Source organism: Heloderma suspectum, chromosome 3 (assembly GCF_057233095.1).
Source record: "Heloderma suspectum isolate Gila_16-S chromosome 3, 16-S_ref, whole genome shotgun sequence".
In the NCBI taxonomy this organism is placed as follows: Eukaryota; Metazoa; Chordata; class Lepidosauria; order Squamata; family Helodermatidae; genus Heloderma; species Heloderma suspectum.
Genome location: NC_139460.1, coordinates 97,092,031 through 97,113,995, shown reverse-complemented (window position 1 = coordinate 97,113,995; position 21,965 = coordinate 97,092,031). Strand labels below are relative to the sequence as shown.

The window sequence follows — 21,965 nt, the reverse complement described above, 5'->3', positions numbered from 1 at the left end:
TCAGGAAAATGAATTATAAGTTTCCCAGAAGTTGTTGGGATTCTGTCATCATTCCCGGCCATTTATTAGGAAACTTAGGTAGCTGTTTATGTGGGGAAAAACAGCAGTCCTGGGCTATTGTGCACAGCTTTTCATTTCTTACCTCTCAAAGACTTTGATTTCTGAGTTGAGCACATCACAATAAAGCATCTCCAGGTGCCTCTGAGCTGATTCACATACACTCTCCCAAACTCTTCTTTTTGAATACATGATTTGCCAGTGGAAGGGGTAACGTGTGTGGTGAAGCTGGCACTGATTTCCTCTTTGGCAGAGCCCAAGTAGGAAACGGTCACAGATCTGGATCCCATTTTCCCAGTGGGTATGAAACTGGAATCCGTACTCATCCTCTATTAACTCTACATCACCCAAATTTAGGTCAGGATTGACTCTATGCTGCACGTCTTCCATTTGAAGAATAGGTCATTTTCACTAAATATTGTATAAAAAAGGAGAAGAAAAATGAGTAATTGTTCCGAAAGCACAACTGGAACATAACTCTTTCAGAAAGGATATATCTACACCATTGGTGTCATACTACTTTCACCACCATAATTTCCCCCAAAGAATCCTGGGAACTGTAGTTGATGAGGGCGTTGAAATTCTTGTTAGATCCATAACACTTTCTCACAGAACTACTGTTTCCAGAGTTCCTTGGAAAGAGAGAGAATGCCTATTATGTGGACATGTAGACCTGTCCCAAGTGTACCTTAATGAGCATCTTCACATACTCCTCCTGGTAAAGCATTACTTTACTAATAAGACTTCAGTCATCTTGTGCACTACTCCATATTTCCTTACAGATGGAGCTGTTTTTACATGCAAACAACACACGCATTGCTGGTTTGTTAAACAGGCTGGTAAAGACTTATTTTGAAACTTTCTCCCTTAGCAAATTCAAAGTATGGAGATACATTTTTCTTCTACATCAGCCTTCCCTAACCTGGTGCCCTTCAAAAGTGCTAGACTACAACTCCCATCATCCCTAACCAGGTTGGGGAAGGCTGTTCTATATTATTATCTCTGGGCTTCAGGTGCTGCTGAACCTTGGCACAAATTGAAATTAAACCCTGGTTGCAGGTCTTTTTCTGCTTAGACTCTGCCTCCTCAAGTTGTACACAACATTGTTCCCACAATATATCCCCAGTCTGTCATACAGAAAACTCTGTTGAATTAGGCAGGTTGAAAACATTTTTTCTGGTATGCCTCCTGTATCCTTATCAATTGGCTGACCTACAGATATTTTGCATGTTCAGCATTTCTCATCACTTCAGGTTTCTCCACATAGGGCTTTTATACTGCTATTGAGACTGGTTACTCACGAATGTTTGCAGGTCCTTTACATGAGGTTGTCAACCTCCAGGGCAGCTCCTGTGCTAAATGACCTTTATCCTGTTTTTAAAAGGTCAGAGATAATGAGCTATCAAATTACAATGCATTGAATTCTCTTGGGAAAAGAGGAAATCCTGCAATGAGAGGAGCTAGACCACAGCACCATGTAGTGGCTGTATAAGGAAACATATAGAACAATGCAGATAAGGGGGAAAGGGGGTGAGGGAAGGGAAGCACATGTAAAGGGAGCCTGTTGTGACCCTGCATTTAAAACGCAAGCAGAAAGCCCCGGTAAAGTTGTGGGATTTTAGCCTGATGTAGAAATGCTCTTCATCTCCATGCCAGGAAAACTTTCACCTGCTAAATTTCTGCACATCAGACAGCTGCTAAAGACACAGAAGCCCTGTTGGTAACCCTAATGACCTATATTTATTGAAAAGAAGTGGGGAATTCCATGCCAAAGTGTCTTGGGATCCTACAAATCAAGCTTTTCTCTCACATTGACTACTATCTATCCAACTTCTACCATGTTGGGGTCTCCAACATGGTGCCTATATATTTAACTGGGTGGCAGGCATGCTGCAAAGCAAAGTGCTGCCCTGTAGTGCCATCTTTGTTTAGGCTCAAAAGAGTCGTTTTGTGTTTTGTAGCTCAGACACTACTTCTGCCTTGTATTTAGGTTATTGGGCAAGTTATTTCACTTTTAGTCTCACCAGTTTGCCTTGTGGGAATTGAGTGCTTTGTGACTGGCCATGCCCACCATGGTAGCCATTTTATGCGTGGACAAGTTCTTCATGGCAGCCATTTTGTAAGAGTGCTCCCAACACTCTGCCAAAATCCCAAATGTGTCCTCCACCCTGAAAGTGTTGGGGACCCCTGATCTAAGCTGTTGAGGCTGGCTGGACTTAGAAGTACCAAGTATGAAGTGTCTCAGAAGAGCAATCCCTCTCTTTTTCTTATTGTCTTCAGGGTGAAGCAAGGCAAAGGTCTTTGGGTAGTGAAACTGCCACCCTGAATATATTGTGTTGCTTAGGAGCATTGTGGGCTTCCCCATCTGGTTCATAAACATCAGTGTTGTCACAATAACTGACTCTCCTCCAGCACTCCTGCTCCCCATATCCTAAGCTGATATACAAATGGCTGAAGTGTCAATACTTCAATTTTATGATAAGGTAATAAGGGTACAGAGCACTGAAGGGTCTCTGTGGACAAAATAAGACTACATAACAATCAGCCATGTTTCATCCACTGATACCAGTAGATGAAATTAGATTCATGTTACATTTTGATTGAGTGCTTCATAATATTTTTGCTAGTCTGACCATTTGGAGAACTGTGACTGGGCCTAACACTGAGGAAACTGAATGATCAGGGACTTAAAGGACATTGTCTCTTGATAGCTGAGAATCTCTCTCTCTCGCCCTCTCTCTCTCTCTCTCTCAGTGACCCAGTTTACATGATCACAGTGTGGTTAATCCATGAATTGCTGAGTGTGGGTGGGAACGAGTGGCTCTTCACTTCCACTTTCAATTAACAACCTACAAGCACCCCATTCATATGATGTTAAGGTGACATCCGAACTGAGACACTCAGGGTTGTTTAGGGGTTACCTACAATTTGTTGTTGAGTTACCTGTGAATTGGATCACTAACTCCGATCAGCTTTAGTCAGCATAGCCAATGGTGAGGGAGGATGGGATGTAGGCCAAAACATCTGGAGGACCACAAGTTGCCCATTCCTGCCCTAGTGGGAGAAGACTGAGGCAAAGTAGAAGTTAGCAGTTCCGCCTTCTCTCTGTCACCTCCTAACATTTCTGCATCTTCTTCACACAGTAGTCTCCTCACACTTCCTTGTTCTTCCTCTTGCTTCAAACATATTCACCCGCTCCCCTTTTCTTATTTTTAACATTTCATGCAAACCTTAAACTCATTCTTCAGCCTTCCTAACACTCTCCCTATGAACTTTGGTACTAGTTTGTAGTCATCCTTGGTGGTTTGTCCCTCCTTCTATTTCCTTCCTGTAGAAATTAAGCCCATCAGAAAGCTCCTTGTATAGCCACCAGAGTTTTATTAGATGTCTCCTCATTTTCTTACTCATTGGAATGGTTTGCAATTCTGCCTTCAATATCTCACTTTTCAGAAATTCACTCACATCTTGAATTCCCTTCTCCTTGAGTTTTTTTTACCCATAGGATCATGCCTAGTGTTTAATCCTTAAACTTATTGAAATCAGCTTTCCTACAGTCCAGGGTGCATATCTGACTATGTTTCTCTACAGCCAGCTTCCCCTAATTATGAAAACAATCGTTTGAGAAACCTCCTTGGAAAGGCCTGTATAAAAGAACATCTGAAGACCCCCTTCCCTACTAGTGGTCACCTGGGAAAATTCCAAACTTCCAAAAGGGTTTCAGAGCAACTTTGGGTGGTGCAGAGAAAGAAAAGAGCACACTATGGAGCACAGGTTGAAAAGAAAATTCTATAGAGTTAGAATTGTAGCAGAAATGCTGGTTTGTGGTTAACATAGCAATGCAGCTTTCTTGAGTTAATAAAAATATAAAAGTGGCCTTCAGAAAGGTTTGAGTGGTGCACTCTACTTTGGCAAAGTAGAGGTGAGGAGAATTCTGAGCTCAAGGGAAGGTGACTGAAATACAAACTTGACTATTAGTCAAGAACAACAGAAGTACTTTTTTAATCTTAAATAATGCAAGATGAAATGTGATGGGTCTAATGAGTGAAAAATGATAGCTTAATAGCCTGAGAGGAGCTAAGCTTTACTACACCTTCCAGGGCTGGAGGCAGAGGAAAAGAGTGGGAGTCTCAAGTGCAGGAAAAAAACATGAAAAATATTAACCTTCATTTTAGTGGTATAGTTCCAATTTTGAACGTCTTTTAAAAATATTTCTGCTTATGAGATCAGTTTTCTCTGAATCAAAGAGCACTCACTCTTTGTGAGTGGTGAAAATAAAAGCTATAGGAAAAAAGTATCTTCTCAGCATGAGGTACCAAAAGCATGTACAAATATCAAAGATGGCATGTTAATTATATTCTTTCAAGGTTCCTTAAAATAAGACTTAAAAATGCTATTGTTTTAGACTGCACTATGTACTTACTATGGTCAGACACATGGATACCAAAGAAATCTGGTAACCATTTGCCATTGTGACCATTACTTTAACAATAATTTACTAGAATCTACTTTGTACATTGGACAAAATAATTTTGGATCATTTTTACTGATATCAATCTCTGGGCTGCAATCCATGGGACAGCATCCCAGGGGCCATAAGACAGATTGGATCTCTTCTTCTGAGGTTGGAGTGGGAGAGCTGATCTTGGATCCCCACCCTTAGATCTCCTGATCTTGGATCCTCCATGCTTCTGTGGAAAGATCTGCAGCTCTTACCTCCCCAATGTCGGAGCTCCGATGATGGGAGAGATAAAAAGTGGGCAGATTGGGGACATGGCATGGGTGGAGTAAGGGAGACTCTGGATACATTGTGAGCCTTTCTACACAAGTCATTTATTGTGCGCTTGTGATTCCTAACTCATGGTAGTTTGCGGCTTTACATGTCGTCGTCATCCTCCAGGACCTGTCCCATTCTTTGGATCCATTTTAGCAGGTTTTTTTCTAACAAGGAAAGTCTGGTATTTTTGTGAATGGGGGCATGAAATCCTGGTCTATTTGTGCAATTCTGCTATACCACAGCACTACCTAGTGGTTGTGTAATGGAACATATAGAAAGGGAGAGAAAGAAACCCCCCAGAAAAAAGCACGTGCAAAGGAGCTGATCTTAATCCCAAAAAGACTCTGAAAGCGGACGTCTCCATAAAATGGTGGGTTAAAAGCCTTATATAGAAAAGCTGAAGTATCCAAAGCCCTCCCAGCCCTCTGCCATGCCCCCAATAAGGGGAACGTTTACAACAGCCTAGGAGATGGTCTAAATGTTTCTCTCCTGTTGCTCACAATGAGAGGGAAATACATTTTTTAAAAAAATGGGAGGAAGGAAATGGTGAGCACCACTCCTCCCTCTCTACTGGCCTGTTGGCAGGAGCCCGGTAGGGCTTTTGAAATGGCAACTTGGCAACAGGATTGCCCTGCTCATCAAAGTTTATTAGTCAACCAACCATAACACATATCAAACACAAAATGTAAAAGAAAAATATGTAGTGTACACTGTACAGAATCAGGAACAATAATTTTAAAAAATACTATAATGTAATTTGAAAGTCCATATTTTTTATTTGGGCATTCTGCAATGGTTCCAATTCAATATTTGCAAAGTTAATTTTAAATTTTATAAATTTATACTTTTTGGTTCCATGCAATTAGACCTCTTCTTCCAAATAACGGCTTAAATACTGTATGGTTCCCAATGGTCTCACATCCAGGAAGCTTACAGAACCAAACCTGCTTAGCTCCAGCTGCTTCATGTACTTTCTTTTCATTGTAATGAAGCGGTGCTCTGCTTTTACTTTAATATCAGATTAAGACAGTGAATCTATAGAGAAATATTCTATCTGTTCTTGTTTCTTAATGTCTTATTTTTTGACTTCCCTTGAAATCAGTGACTCATTTTGGTTAAATACATACAAGTCCTGTCAGTAGACTTCCTGACTACTCTCTTGTCTGAAACCCACAAAACCTCACCATTTAGCTTGAAGCTACCAAAAAATAAAAGGCCTAAGAGAAAGCTGGGGAAGCTGGATACATCTCGCATTAAGGAACAAACACACTTTCAGATAGTTTTTAACTATTTCTGGACCATGGCTTCAGGGTTCTGTCACACAGGTTTACATTATTGACAGAGGGTGAACGCCTTGAAAACTTTCAGCTGAGGGATCAATATTAAATCTGATTACTCTTCTCCATACTATAGTATATATATTTAAATTTGTACTACAGGTTGCTGTATTGTTCATCTAAAATGTGCTACTCTCTTATACACTTATTTTCGCTAACCCGAATAATTGCTTCTATTTTTCCATGCTTAGTTGTATTGGAATGGCCTCCTAGTGCTAATAATGGATGTGAACAATGGCATCAGTCATAAGAAACCAGGACTCAACTTGGACCATGGTTTTGCCCTAAGTCCTGTTTTTAGTGTCATGGCTCAGCCCTGGGATATATGAAGCAAGAATGAAGAATACTTTTGTCTGAGTGTATTCAAAGTAGGGGTGTGCAAAAGCCTCAGACAAAACATGAATCTGATATGGATAACCTGCTTTGGAGGTATTTCGACTACCTCCAAACACAAGGCAATTTGGGTCAAAAGTGGTCCAAGGAAAAATGAGCTGGCCCTAAGGCTTCAGAGAACTGAGATCTGGAAGGTGTTTTTATTTTTACTTTTTCTGGTGAATTTGATACTTTTTTTAACCTCCCACAAGCATTTCTAATTTTTCCATAAATGGGAAATGCCGGGTTGGGGGAAGGGGAGAAAGGCGAATGAGTAGGACTGACAGCTGTAGCTTCCAACCACAGAATGACATTTCCAGCCACAGAGCTCCTTTTAATTGCAGTCACAGTGCTTTGGGGAGGGATGTTGAAGGAATTTATCAGAAGCTGTTCCAGTGTTTTTCGCTGACTTTTGCAAACAGCAGAACACTCAGGGCTTCCAAGGAAGACTTGAGTTCCACTGAGTCCGCACAAGCTGAATTAGGTGTCTCCAGCACTTTCTCCCTGGCAGCCCAGTACAGGGATGGCAGGGCATCACCTTCCTCCTAAAGGTAGTATGTGCCAGCAACTTATAATAGCGGGGCATGAGCTCCAGACAGCTAGGCAGCACAGCTGGGAAAGGAAACTGTCTTGCCACCTCTGTTGCCTCCTCTCCCACTGCTTTTAAAGTACATCCACAGTGATGACCTGGGCTTCTCAGCTCGGAAAAGAGGGAGAAGGATCCACAAACACACCAATCATACTCTAATAGTGTGTATGTATGTATAACACAGTTGCACAATAAGGCACACAGCGAATTGCCCACAAAACGACAAGGTGGACATCCCTTGAAAAATAACTAAACCTTAAAGGCAACCCTTGCACAAGCCTTCTGTGTCTGAAATTTTGCATGGTTCAGCCCCTCAGGACAATATGTATGCAAATGTCATCTAGTTCTGTTGAAAAAATTAAAAACCTAGGCTTCTGTTGATTTTCCTATTATAGTCAATGGGGAAGACTCCAGAGGTTTAGGAAAACGAGGCAAGGTGAGGCTCCACCTCAGATCCAAGCCACAGCATGATGTCTTCTGAAGCTCTGAGATGAGGCAGCTCTCTCTGAGCCAATGAGGCAGGTTCCAGGACAAATATTTGCTAGGTACACAGCCCTTGTTCAAGATGCCTTTTCTCCATCACCAGAATTAGTCTGTAAACATCTAGATTGGGGATGAGGGCTTTAGGGGTACAGGGTGGCTTCAAGCTGACTAGAAACAAGGGAACTGAAATCTGATCTCATTTTTTGATCAAGTAACCTCCCTTGTAGACTGTGGGAATGCTGTAGACATAATATACCTCGACTTCAGCAAAGCTTTCGACAAAGTGCCCCATGATATCCTGATGAGCAAACTAGCTCCAAGTGGGCTAGATGAAACAACGATCCGGTGGATCGACAGCTGGCTACAGAATCGGACTCAAAGAGTGCTTATCAATGGGACCTTCTCAAACTGGGGAGAGGTAATGAGTGGGGCTCAGTCCTGGGCCCAGTGCTCTTCAACATTTTTATGAATGACTTGGAGAAGGAGGTGCAGGGAATGCTGATCAAATTTGCAGATGACACAGAATTGGGCGAGATAGCTAATACTTTGGAAGACAGAAACAAAATTCAAAGTGATCTGGATAGACTGGAGCGCTGGGCAGAAAACAACAGAATGACATTTAACAGGGATAAATGCCAAGTTCTGCACCTAGGAAAAAGAAACCAAATGCACAGTTACAAGATGGGGGATACGTGGCTCAACCACACTACAAGCGAGAAGGATCTTGGAATTGTTGTCGATCACAAGCTGAATATGAGCCAACAATGTGATGTGGCTGCAAAAAAGGCCAATGCTCTTTTGGGCTGCATTAATAGAAGCATAGCTTCCAAATCCCGGGAAGTACTAGTTCCCCTCTACTCAGCACTGGTTAGACCTCATCTGGAGTACTGTGTCCAGTTCTGGGCACCACACTTTAAGAAGGATGCAGACAAACTGGAGGACAACAAAGATGATCAGGGGACTGGAAACAAAGCCCTATGAAGAGAGACTGAAAGAACTGGGCATGTTTAGCCTTGAGAAGATTGAGGGGAGATATGATAGCACTCTTCAAGTACTTGAAAGGTTGTCACAGAGAAGAAGGCCAGGATCTCTTCTTGATCATCCCAGAGTGCAGGTCACGGAATAATGGGCTGAAGTTACAGGAAGCCAGATTCCGGCTGAACATCAGGAAAAACGTCCTGACTGTTAGAGCAATACGACAATGGAACCAACTACCTAGGGAGGTGGTGGGCTGTCCCACACTGGAGGCATTCAAGACGAGGCTGGACAGCCATCTGTCAGGGATGCTCTGACTTGGATTCCTGCATTGAGCAGGGGGTTGGACTCGATGGCCTTGTAGGCCCCTTCCAACCCTACTATTCTATGATTCTTTGAACTTTCAATTTTGAAAATGAAGCACTGTATGTTCTACAATTCTAGGGTACTTCCTGGTAGAGACTTTTATGGATAAAGTAACAGGTGGTACTTGACACTCACAATCAACACAGAGACTGTTCTGATCACTGCTTGTCCATAGGAAATAGCAAGATTAGCACTGTGGTGGTGAACATAGTAGGAACCAACCAGTCTACCACAGTACTTCATTCTTCTTTCATGAGGCACTTGCCTCCAGTTCCAGTTTAATTATACTATTGATTGAAAAAGCAACTATCAGTAAAGATGCATATTTTTAAAGAAATGTTGTAGGCATCATGTCTTCAGCCAATATCAGATTCAGGGTATTTGGATAGTTCAGCACATGAAGTAAGCCGAAAGGTATTTATATCAATATGTAGACTGCATGTACTGCATGTATTTTAAACTGGATTCTGCATTCTGACTCTGGATCACATCATTTGAGATGTTTTTCATGCTGTTTCTCTACAGATATCTCACTATGAGAGAAAATTGTCAAGTTGCATTCAGATAAAAAATTATATCTAGAGGGCTTAGTTTTGAATTATGGATGGATTAATGTAGAAATGAAGTCTCATTTGGAATAATGTCCTAGCTTCCTTTACTCTCAGCTAAAGTAAAAAAAAAGTTTAGGCTTCCACTCTAGTTTTGATGACAAGAAGGATTGAAATCATTTAATTGATCCGTGTGGTGATTAACTAATTCATTAATCGCAGATCAATAATGTTGATTTTAACCAGGTTTTACCTGAACCTGTACACTTTCTAGTGATTCTCATGCTGTTCTAGAATACTACCACTAAAATCAGTTGAACTAGTCTGAAGGAAGTGGTTTTAGGACATCCTAACCTTGTTTTCTGTATGAAGAAAGCTTTTCCCTCACCCCTAAGTGATCACATCACTGCCCATTGGGGGCAGAGGCGCGTGCGGGGCGCAGACCTTTTAGGTGAGAAGGCATGGCTTTCAAGCAGGCCTGAACCCTCCCCAGGCCTCCTCCACCCATGTTAGAAAGTAAACCACTGGCTTTTCAATAGGATGTGACTATTTTACCTCACCCCGCAAGGCCCCACTCATACAGCCATCCTAGCGTGTAGCGGTAGCTGTGAGGAAAAACGTGTGCAAGCTGAGCTCTCAGCCCTGAAGCCCAACGCCCATGCTGTGGCGCAGGCAATATTCAAGGGTTTGCGGGGATACGTTCCGAAGCGGAAGCCTCTGTGTGGCGGATGGTGGTGGCTCGTCCAGCTTTTCCCACACCCTCTCCGGCAGCCGCACGCCCACGCCGTGTGTGACTAGGCCCCGCAGCTCTCTCATTCACAAACACACACGCCCGTCTCCTTGGGTCATGTCACCTGTCCCCCCCGCCCGCCATATCCCCCGCTTCTTCACATCAACGCTCTCTCCCCACGCCGTGTTCGTCTCTCTCTCTCTCTCTATATAACCTCCCTTCGGTCAGAGATGCCTTCTTTCTTATACTGCGCCACGGTATTTTTCACTAACGCACAACACACTCCCCGCGTGTTCCCTTGGCTCCTGTTTCAGTCAGCAGCACCCTTCCCATAAACAGATGAAGTGTGTGTGTGTGTGCGCGCGTGTGTGCGCGCGGAGGGGAGACACACAAGCCCACTCCTCCCTCTCCCGCCCTGGCCCTTCCGCGGCTGGACAGGTGGCAGCCGCGGGGAAGGGAGGGGAGGAAGCTGCCCCTGCTGCCGCTGTGACTGCACAATGGTGCCGGGCTTGGGGGGGTGTGGCGGCAAGAGGCGGGGCAGGCAGCGGCCCAGTCCTGTGCACGAGCTCTCAGGAGCAGCCGCCACTGAAGCCCTCGCAGCAGCAGCAACAGCGGCAGCGCAGGGGCAGGCGGCGCGGAGAAGCCGCTCGGTGGAGGCGCGAACCGAGCTCTGAGCCCCCCCCCCCGTTCCCGCCTCCTCCTCCTCGCGCGCGCGCGCGCTCTCCCTCCCCCCCTCCTCCCCCCTGCCCAAGCCAGCAGCCGGGATTTCAGTATTATGGCATCGAGGAGAATGGAGACCAAACCCGTGATAACGTGTCTGAAAACCCTGCTCATCATCTACTCCTTCGTTTTCTGGGTGAGCCCCCCAAAGCAGCCCTGGGAAACAGCCCTGCGCAAGGACAAAGGGTAGAGGGGCATGGGGTGGGGGGCAGTGAATCCCCCGGCTCAGCCCGTGAGGCTGCGGGTTTGCGTGGGCACTGGGGATGAGAACGGCGCGCTGCAAGGGGAGCTGCAGCGGCGAATGTTCGCTGCGCAAACGCCGGCTTGCCTGGGGATAGTGCAGCAGCAGAAACCCCGCTTCCCTCCCTTCTCGGCTCCGGCTCCTGGTTTATTATTGACTGGGCGCTTAATGGGGGAGGGTATTTGAGGGTTGTGCCTGACTTTGCCGCTCCCCCCTCCCGTCGCCCTTCCTTTTAAAAATAGCCCTCCATCGAGGCAGCCCCGGGAACAAAGTTGCTGGGGGCTTGGGCAGGTTTCTTTGCAATCTCCCCCACCCCCTTTCCTTCTTTCTTTCTGCGATAGCGTATATGCCCTTTTCCTTTCTTCCATGGCCGTGCAATATCTACGCCACTTGCTGCGTTGTAATGGTAATTCGTAATCAATTTGCTGTCTTATTGAAGGGGTTGGCTGGCACTGCCATGTCTTTGCAGCGAGGAATCATTGTATGAATGTACCTCTGTGTGGATTTTCCAGAACCGTTTTGCACATTCCGCCTCACAGTGCTCCCTTTTTCTATTTGCGAGGCATATGTACAGATACCTAGGAAAGCGAGGTGCCTTTTAGGATTTTTTTTTGTGGGAACTACCTTCAACGACTGTTAAATTGCAACCTTCATCCTAAATAGACGAAACTGGCTTCAAGGACTTGCCCAATAAAGAGATCTCTGGTGTTTATGAATGAGGCGATTGGTGCATCATGAATCAACACAGATAATTCAGTAGTTTAAACCACAGCCCTTTTTAAATATTATATCTGCATTCTCAGCCAGTCACTACCTTTGGGAAGTGTGGTGGAAAGCTCACAGATGAAGGATACTGCAAGAGTAATTAAAAAACATTTTATTTTAATTGTATGTTAAAATAAATAGCAATGTATAGATCTTTCCAAAGAAGCTTTCTCTCTCCATGGCTTCTGCTTTGTACATGCTGCAGACTGGTCTTCTAACCACCTAGCATTGCCCATTCCCAAGATTATATTTGGATAAACGCCATGTGCGTTTTGATCAACTTTTATTGCTGGGGTGCTCATTCACAGTAGCTGTTGTCAATGTAGCTGTTGGCATAGAAAGGTTATGCAAATAGAGAATTAATCTCATATGTTTTAGAAAGTGGGCCTTGCTTAGTAGAACATTTTGCTTGAAAGTGTCACATTGTTCCTCTGACTGGTGCTTTAGTCTCCCTCTGTTGAAACAATACTGCTATGCATAGAAATAAAAGCACTGAAATACACCTTTTCATTGTTCTTAGTGAAAACTGTTCTTGCAGTAATAAAAATAGTCGCTCTGATTCACAATACAGTTAAGCTGAAATACTAGTACATTTCGAGGTAAGCGAGCTTAAGGATGTAGCTAGCTGTGCTTCTAAGCACACATATGGAAGCAAATGCCACTGAAGTCAGTAGTGTTTACTTGCACATAAATTAGTTTACAGTAGAGATTTTAGATAAAGGTGATACATAAAGCTTGCTTTGGTTCAATTGGTTTGAGTGTTAGGTTGCTCATCTCTTGTGTTACTGAATACTGGTTTCAAGGGACTGTCTGGTGGCTGACTTTCTATAGTGTATACTGCGCTTGCTGGGCATATTTTTGAATACATAATGTCTGTTTTATTATTTTGAGGGCTGATGATCCTGGTTCTGTTTTTTTTTCCAAGCTGATGTCAGTCTATGCTTGCAACTGCTTTGGAGGGAAAAAAGCATCTTCCACTACTTATTGCTAGTATAATGTACTATTGATGTACTACTACATTATTATTATGGTTTGTGACCCAGATACATTAAGGAGTCATTGAATAATAAGGGCTCTGGATTTTTAAACAGGCGCTGGGGGATGAAATGTTTTTGCAGCCTGGTATTTGTTCATCGGATTTCAGATATAAACAGCAAATCATACTGTGACAACGATTTGCCGATTAAAGACTCTGGTGATGCATTATGACAATACAGAATAATGCCCCCACTGAGTTTATTTAGAGGCCTTAATCTGCATGTCAACCATCCAATATACTGAAACAAGCTAGTCACTTCATACTGAGGGAAACTGATTGCGCATTATCATTTTTATAGTTCTGTGATGTGAAATGCAATGATGAGATGTATAACATCTTTCTGCCAATTGCCAAAGCTCTATTCAACTAATACTTTTCCGGTACGGCAGTATTATTTAACCTGAAGGACAGCTCCTGGGGCAAACGCTCTGCTTTTATAACTTTCATTTGTTTGCTTCATTTTCAAAGCTCTTAATTTTCTAGGGCTGCTTTCTTAGCCCTAGAAAATTGTTGGACTCGATGGTCTTATAGGCCCCTTCCAACCATACTATTCTATGATTCTTATGTAGTCTTTCTTGGGTGTAAACCTCACTGAACACAGCAGGACTTACTTCCAAGGAAACATGCATAGGATTGGGCATTATGTCTTTCTCAAGGCAGTGTCTATATCAATTCTTTCCATAGCTCCCTCCCTCCCTCTCCATCATTGGTACTGGTTAATCAGTTTTTGTGTTGCTTCCGAAAGAAAGGCAGACAATTTAATGGGAAGGAAATCACTACGTCTACAAGTGGTTCCTCTTGAGCAAGGTTTAGGCATAAAAGTCACGGACTTTGAACTGTTTGTCACCATTTGGAAACCAACAAAAACCAAATTTCCACTATCGTTCCTTCTTCAACATCATTAGGAAACAACTTAGCATTGTCTTTGCAAGTGTTGACTTCCTGTGGATTATTAGAGGATCTTGAGAATTTGTGCCTGGAAGTCTTATCTAGCCAGATCTTTTCAGGAGAAGTAATCCAAGGATAATAAATGATGTGCACAAATTGTGGCCCAGTTATAGAACCAGAGTGGATGAGCATTTTTATAGGGAAGATGCCGGTATACTTGCAGCATAATAAGTTCCTGTGCTGCATTGCATATGTGGTGATATACATGCGCTCTCTCTCTCTCTCTCTCAATGATGTACGTTATAAAGCAATTTTAAACTACTAGAATGAAGAGGGGCCAAGGTGGATCAGAAAACTGGGCTTAGGCAATTAATAATGCCCTATCTTGGATTCTACACTTAGGTCATTCTTATGAATCATTACAGCTTTTGCGTGGCCTAATATATTACAGGTGTAGTGTAGTTGCAGCTTCTCTATAGCTGGATCTCATGTCTCACTGATAATATTTGACTGATAAAAGCACATGAAATGGATGGACCATTTACATAGGAAATACCCATGTAAGCTTCACTGGTTTATGGGATTCTATCATTTAAAGTTTAAAAGTTAAACATTACTAATGTGATATATGATCCATAGGGGAAGCAGCAATCATACCGCATGCTGATAATCAGCGAATAGGTATCCGAAAATTTGCTTGAAGTGTTAACAAAAGAAAACTCCCAATAAAGTGGGGTAATTATACCCCCTTAAAAAAAAAATCTCTTAAGAATGTTTAAATTGTTATGATTATCCTGTTCATTAGAAACAGCTTAACTCATGAAAAAGAAGAAAAAGAAAACAACACTTTATTGTTCTTTCACAGTCCATGTGGCATTTGATCTGTCCAGTGGCTGTAAAGATCATTTTTGCACTGAATGACATGTAGGCTGAGGGCAGTGAGGGTGACGGAAACTTGACTGAAGATATCTTTAGAGGGGTTGAGGGAACTAGGACGAAAGGCAATAGTTTACACTTGTTTAAATTAAATTGTTTCCTTGGTTTGGGTCCCATTAAAATCATTGGGACAACTTAGTTATGACTTAAGTCACATTCATTTCAATGGGAACTGAGTTCAAGTAACTAAAGGTACAATCCTATGCATGTTCAGACAGAAATGCTGGTTGGGAAATGCTGGGAGTTGTAGGACTCTTTCTGACTAAGCATGCGTAGGACTGTGCTCTAAGTTCGGATCCAGTCCCTTATCATTCTTGATCCTTATCACTTTGTTCCTAAAAATGTGTGAAAGAGATGTGAGCTACCTGTGTTTTAATAGTTCTATTTGTGGTACGGTTTGAATGCCTTAAATTGTCTTTGAGCAAAGTTATAATAAACACTGAGCAATTATTATTTTTTGTAATTAAACTTCTAGAACGAATATGTCTTTTACAGTGATAAAAAACGTAGCAGAACTCCTACTGCCCACCTTCACCTTCCCCACCACAAAATAATTGCACAGTCATCTGGGCATTTCTACACCAGCCTAAAATCCTGCATTTAAAATGGGGCTTTCTGCTTCCGTTTTAAATGCAGGATCACAACAACTCCCTTTTTATGTGCTTCCTTTCCCCCTCCCCTTCCCTCCTCCTTCTCCCCCTATCTGAGTCTTCCATTAACTTTCATTGATCTCACTCCTGTTCTTGCCACTTTTCCTCTTTTCACAGAGGAAACTCAAGCAGAACACAAAGGGGAAATTAGATAGCTCATTATCGGCAATCTATTTAAAAGCAGAACAAAGGGCATTTAGTTCAGGAGATGCCCTGGAGGGTAACAGCGTCATGTAAAGAGCCCGCAGACTTCGAGGGAGCAATCTCAATTGCAGGATAAAAGCTCCCTGTGAATAAAGTCCCGTCTTGCTTTACCCTTCAAGAAAAGCATTGTGGGTTAAAGTTCAAAGTGAGCTTTACATAAACCCCATGCCATGGAGCAGGGGTGGACAGAAAGTAGATCTTCAGATGTTTTGGACCAACTCGCAGTATGCCTGACTATTGGCCATGCTGCTAGGGGCTTCTGGGAGTTGGAGTCCAAAACATCTGGAAATCTACCTTCTGCCTACCTCTGCCAAAGAGGAATGAAGCATAAGTGCTCAGGCTCTTGTATATTTGAATGTTATATGCAAACTGATTTCTTCTAAAGGCATCCTTAAGCATTCTGTTAATAACAATCGATAAATAATATTTTTAGATTGTAAGCCTGTGGGGCAGGGACTGTCTTGTTTTACTGATTATGTGTAAGATGCCCAGGAGCCTTTTTTGGCTGAGGAGCGGGATAAAAATATTTTAAGTAAGTAAATAAACATAGTTCAACCTTCCATAACCTGGTGCCATCCAAATGTATTAGACTATAACTCCCACCATCCCAAACCAGTGGTGCAGCTAGGTAATTTTAGACTTTGGACTTCGTGGTCTTACGGGGACCCCCTTTAGATGGCCATGTGTATTGGTTCAGTTGTGAAGCACACAATTAACGTTTCCCTTCCCCCACTGCCATTACATGCTTTAAAACTGCCTCTACATTTCTGATATTAGAGCAGCAACAACAAAAGTGACAACCCTATGCAAAGAATACTCTGAGCATGAGCAGTTTTGTGTTTTAAGCTCATTTAAAGCATAGCACCATCATGACTACAGGAATAAAATAGCGTTTGCTCCTGCTGCCCTCATCAACTGCTGCTCTCTGGGTGGTTATTTGGGGGCTCCCTGGGTTGCAGAGCCCTGGACTTTAGCCCCAAGGTCTATCCCTAGTTGCACCACTGTCTCAAATCAGCATGGCCATTGGTCATGCTGGTTAGGGATGATGGAAATTGTAGTCTAACACATCTGGAGGGCATCAGATTGAGGAAGGCTGACGTAGTTCCTTGTCCAGATATTAGCCTGACTTGCCCCTCTTTAGGACCAGTTTTTAAGAGAGTGGAAGTTTTGCTTCTATTGTTCAAATTATTATTTTTTAATCAAAAAGGCTATATAAAGTCTGCTATGTTTAAACATACTGAATACAGGTCATATATGGAGGGTCACTCAAAATAAACGGAGTTATCTCACTCTTCTTGAAGTAAAATGCAATCCTACTGTCTTGTTCCCAAGTGGATCTCAAGCATTACTGCATGGCCTAAATGTATAAGAAAATCAATGACTGATTGTACATAAGCAGAAGAGAAAGCAATCTTCATATATGCCATATAGTCATGCTGGCAGGGGAAGTTGGGAATTGTAGTTGATCAGATCTGGAGAGCGCCAGGTTTGGGAGGGCTGATACATCCATGCCTCTCAGCACCTGGGGGCCATCCACACCCACCATTTAATTTGAAATTTGCACCATTTGCTTACTCCCTTTTTCTGGAGATGGCATTGTTCACCAACTGTGGTACAATGTTTTCTCTGTGCTTCTTCTCCCCCACCCCACCTCCTGGAGCTTGTTTTTGGAGATTTTTCAGCTGCAGACAGGATTACATTGCAATCACTTCTCTGTGTGGAAGGTTTGTATTGAAACTATTCCACCATCTGTGGGGGAATATCCAGTGATATGTGTGGGGGCCGGTAAACTACCATGCTGTTTCCATTTGCTCCCTATACTGCCCAATACTTTCTGCTGCCATACCTGACATCATGACACCTTAAAAGTGCTTATGGATAGATATGAAGATTGCAGCTTCACTATAAACCTAAATAGGTCTCAAGCTAACTTTAAGGTCATGGTGCATGGAATTTTTAGTGAACCTTTCGAATTCTAGTTTTGTGAGGTTGCTGTGAATCCTCTGGCACTTCTGCATGGTTTCTTAGTGTATAGAACTACAGCTTTAAGGTGTTTTTGTTGCACGCAGCAATAGTATTCTGGTAGATGACAAAAAAATGGGTGGGATAACTAATGCCTTAGAAGACAGAAACAAAATTCAAAATAATCTTGATAGGTTAGAAAACTGGGCAGAAAATAACAGAATGAAATTTAACAGAAGTGCACGGTACATCTGAAAAGGATCTTGGAGTTGTAGCTGAATATGAGTCAGCAGTGTGATATGGCTGCGAAAAAGACAAATGCAATTTTAGGCTGATTCGATAGAAGTGTAGTTCCTAAATCACAGGAAGTAATAATTCCACTCTATTCTGGCCTTACCTTGAATATTGTGTTCAGTTCTGGACACCACGCTTTAAGAAAGATTCAGATAAATTGCAATGAGTTCGAAGGGCAACAAAGATAATCGGGGGACTAGAAAATAAGTTCTGTGAGGAAAGTTTGAAGAAGTTCAGTATGTTTAGCCTTGAGAAGAAAAGACTGAGGTGGGATATGATAGCACTTTTCAAGTACAATCCAAAAAATGACAGAATGATCTCAATTCGAATTCAGGGTAAGCCATTTAACATCACAGTGATCCAAATATACGCCCCAACCACAGATGCTGAAGAAGCGGAAGTAGATCAGTTCTATGAGGATCTGCAGCACCTACTGGATAGTACACCAGAAAAAGATATTATTTTCATTACAGGACACTGGAATGCTAAGGTGGGTAGTCAAACAACACCTGGAATTACAGGCAAGCATGGTCTGGGAGAATAAATGAAGCAGGACATAGGCTGATAGAATTTTGCCAAGACAACTCACTGTGCATAACAAACACTCTGTTCCAACAACCTAAGAGACGACTTTATACATGGACTTCACCAGACGGTCAACACCGAAATCAGATTCACTACATCCTTTGTAGCCAAAGGTGGCGGACATCTATGCAGTCAGTAAAAACAAGACCTGGAGCTGATTGTAGTTCAGATCATGAACTTCTTATTGCACAATTTAGAATCAGACTAAAGAGAATAGGGAAGAGCCACAGATCAGTGAGATATGAGCTCAGTAATATTCCTAATGAATATGCAGTGGAGGTGAAGAACAGATTTAAGGGACTAGATTTAGTAGATAGGGTCCCAGAAGAACTATGGACAGAAGTTCGCAACATGGTTCAGGAGGCGGCAACAAAAAACGTCCCAAAGAAAAAGAAAACCAAGAAGGCAAGATGGCTGTCTGCTGAGACACTGGAAGCAGCCCAAGAAAGAAGGAAAGCGAAAGGCAACAGTGATAGGGGGAGATATGCCCAATTAAATGCAAAATTCCATAGGTTAGCCAGAAGAGATAAGGAATTATTTTTAAACAAGCAATGCACGGAAGCGGAAGAAGATAATAGAATAGGAAGGACAAGAGACCTCTTCCAGAAAATTAGAAACACCAGAGGTAAATTCCAGGCAAAAATGGGTATGATCAAAAACAAAGATGGCAAGGACCTAACAGAAGCAGAAGAGAGCAAGAAAAGGTGGCAAGAATATATGGAAGATCTGTATAGGAAGGATAATAATACCAGGGATAGATTTGACGGTGTGGTCAGTGAGCTAGAGCCAGACATCCTGAAGAGTGAGGTTGAATGGGCTTTAAGAAGCATTGCTAATAACAAGGCAGCAGGAGATGACGGTATCCCAGCTGAACTGTTTAAAAACTTGCAAGATGATGATGTCAAGGTGATGCATGCCATATGCCAGCAAATTTGGAAAACACAAGAATGGCCAACAGATTGGAAAAAATCAACTTATATCCCCATACCAAAAAAGGGAAACATTAAAGAATGTTCAAACTATCAAACAGTGGCACTTATTTCACATGCCAGTAAGGTAATGCTCAAGATCTTGCAAGGTAGACTCCAGCAATTCATGGAATGAGAATTGCCAGATGTACAAGCTGGGTTTAGAAAAGGCAGAGGAACTAGAGACCAAATTGCCAATATCCACTGGATAATGGAGAAAGCCAGGGAGTTTCAGAAAAACATCTATTTCTGTTTTATTGACTATTCTAAAGCTTTTGACTGTGTGGATCATAACAAATTGTGGCAAGTTCTTGGTGGTATGGGGATACCAAGTCATGTTGTCTGCCTCCTGAGGAATCTGTATAACGGCCAAGTAGCAACGGTAAGAACAGACCATGGAACAACGGACTGGTTTAAGATTGGGAAAGGAGTACGGCAGGGTTGTATACTCTCACCCTACCTATTCAACCTGTATGCAGATCACATCATGCAACGTGCTGGGCTTGATGAAGCCAAGGCTGGAGTTAAAATTGCTGGAAGAAACGTTAACGATCTCAGATATGCAGATGATACCCCTTTGATGGCTGAAAGCGAGGAGGAGCTGAGGAACCTCATGACGAAGGTGAAAGAAGAAAGTGCAAAAGCTGCATTGCAGTTAAACCTAAAAAAAAAACTAAGATTATGGCAACCAGCTTGACTGATAACTGGCAAATAGAGGGAGAAAACGTGGAGGCAGTGACAGACTTTGTCTTTCTAGGTGCAAAGATGACTGCAGACGCTGACTGCAGCTAGGAAATCAGAAGACGTTTACTTCTTGGGAGGAGAGCAATGACAAATCTTGATAAAATAGTTAAGAGCAGAGACAATACACTGACAACAAAGGTCTGCATAGTTAAAGCAATGGAATTCCCTGTAGTAACCTATGGCTGCGAGAGCTGGACCATAAGGAAGGCTGAGCGAAGGAAGATAGATGCTTTTGAACTGTGGTGCTGGAGGAAAATTCTGAGAGTGCCTTGGACTGTAAGAAGATCAAACCAGTCCATACTCCAGGAAATAAAGCCAGACTGCTCACTTGAGGGAATGATATTAAAGGCAAAACTGAAGTACTTTGGCCACATCATGAGAAGACAGGATACCCTGGAGAAGATGCTGATGCTAGGGAAAGTGGAAGGCAAAAGGAAGAGGGGCTGACCAAGGGCAAGATGGATGGATGATATTCTGGAGGTAACAGACTCGACCTTGGGGGAGCTGGGGGTGGCGACGGCTGACAGGAAGCTCTGGCGTGGGCTGGTCATGAAGTCACAAAGAGTCGGAAGCGACTGACCGAATAAACAACAACAACAAAAGGGTTGTCATACAGAAGAGGGCCACAACCTGTTTTCTATCATCCAAGACTGTGGGACACGAAATAATGGGCTTAAGTTGTCAGGAAGGCAGATTTTGGTTCAACTTCAGGAAAAACTTCCTAATGGTCAGAGCAGTCAGACAATGGAAACAACTGCCTAAGGAGGTGGTGGGCTCGCTGTTGCTGGAGGTATTTAAGCAGAGACTGGACAGCCATTTGTCAGGGATGCTTTAAACTAGATTCCTGCACTGAGCAGGGAGTTGGACTCGAAGGCCTAAATAGCCCCTTCCAACTCTATGATTCTTTGATTCTATGAAAGTGGTTCCCAGCTGCTAATGGTGTTTGGGAATGGGGCCTTAGTTGCAGTCAGTGCTATGTCAGGCCTAAGCTAAATGTTACTCCAGCTGATCTGTCTATTGATAATTCTTTGGTCCTCAAAACCCCTCACTAAATACAAGTGTATGGAGAGGAGCTGTTATTTTGATCCAAGAAACTGTTGGGGTGGGATGTTTAACCTTTTCTCCTGCACTAACCTTTTCCCTTTCCCCACTGCTGTTTGCTCTGTGGAAGAAAAATATAGGTGCCTGTATCATGATTGTATCCCCCCCACCCCTGTTGAGGAAATGGCAAGTTAAGAGGGCAGTTTAAATAGGGAAGTTGATGTGGGAAGAATGCCCTTTGCCATGTGCCCGTCAAACTAGCAGCTACTCCATGGTTGGATTTAGTTAAAAAAAAAATAGTTGGGAAGTCAATCACAGATGTCCTAGTGTAATGTGTGGCATTTACACAAATGTCCAGTGCAAAATCACCCTGTGATGGTTTCATTACCACAGCCATTTACCTGAATTAATTCACAATATGGAACATGAAGGTTATGGTGACTGCATTCAAGGGACATGACAACCCTACATATGTAACTAACTGTGGTGGGTTGTCGTGTTGTCTGTACCCAGACCACTTCCCTCAGAGTGGCTTATTTTGAGGCAGCAAGCTACCCTGACAATCCATGGCTTGGTGTAGGTGTAATTTAATCCACGATGGGTCATCATGTCATACGAATCTGGGAGAGCAATTTTATCATGAGTTGTGGTGATCAGGCACAGAGCTGCCTGGCAAGAGCAGCAAAACCCCCTGTCA

General features: G+C 42.8%; 1 protein-coding gene across 1 annotated transcript in view; it reads left to right on the top strand.

Annotated features, from left to right (window-relative positions):
- Positions 1-10,760: 10,760 nt before the first annotated feature.
- The window catches only part of TSPAN7 (tetraspanin 7), a 145,262-nt gene continuing 134,057 nt past the window's right edge, over positions 10,761-21,965 (top strand). Inside the window, exon 1 of the mRNA XM_084843937.1 lies at positions 10,761-11,087. Within this exon, the coding sequence (XP_084700063.1) occupies positions 11,007-11,087 (81 nt within the window). The 5' untranslated portion in view covers positions 10,761-11,006. The remainder of the gene's footprint in view (positions 11,088-21,965) is intronic.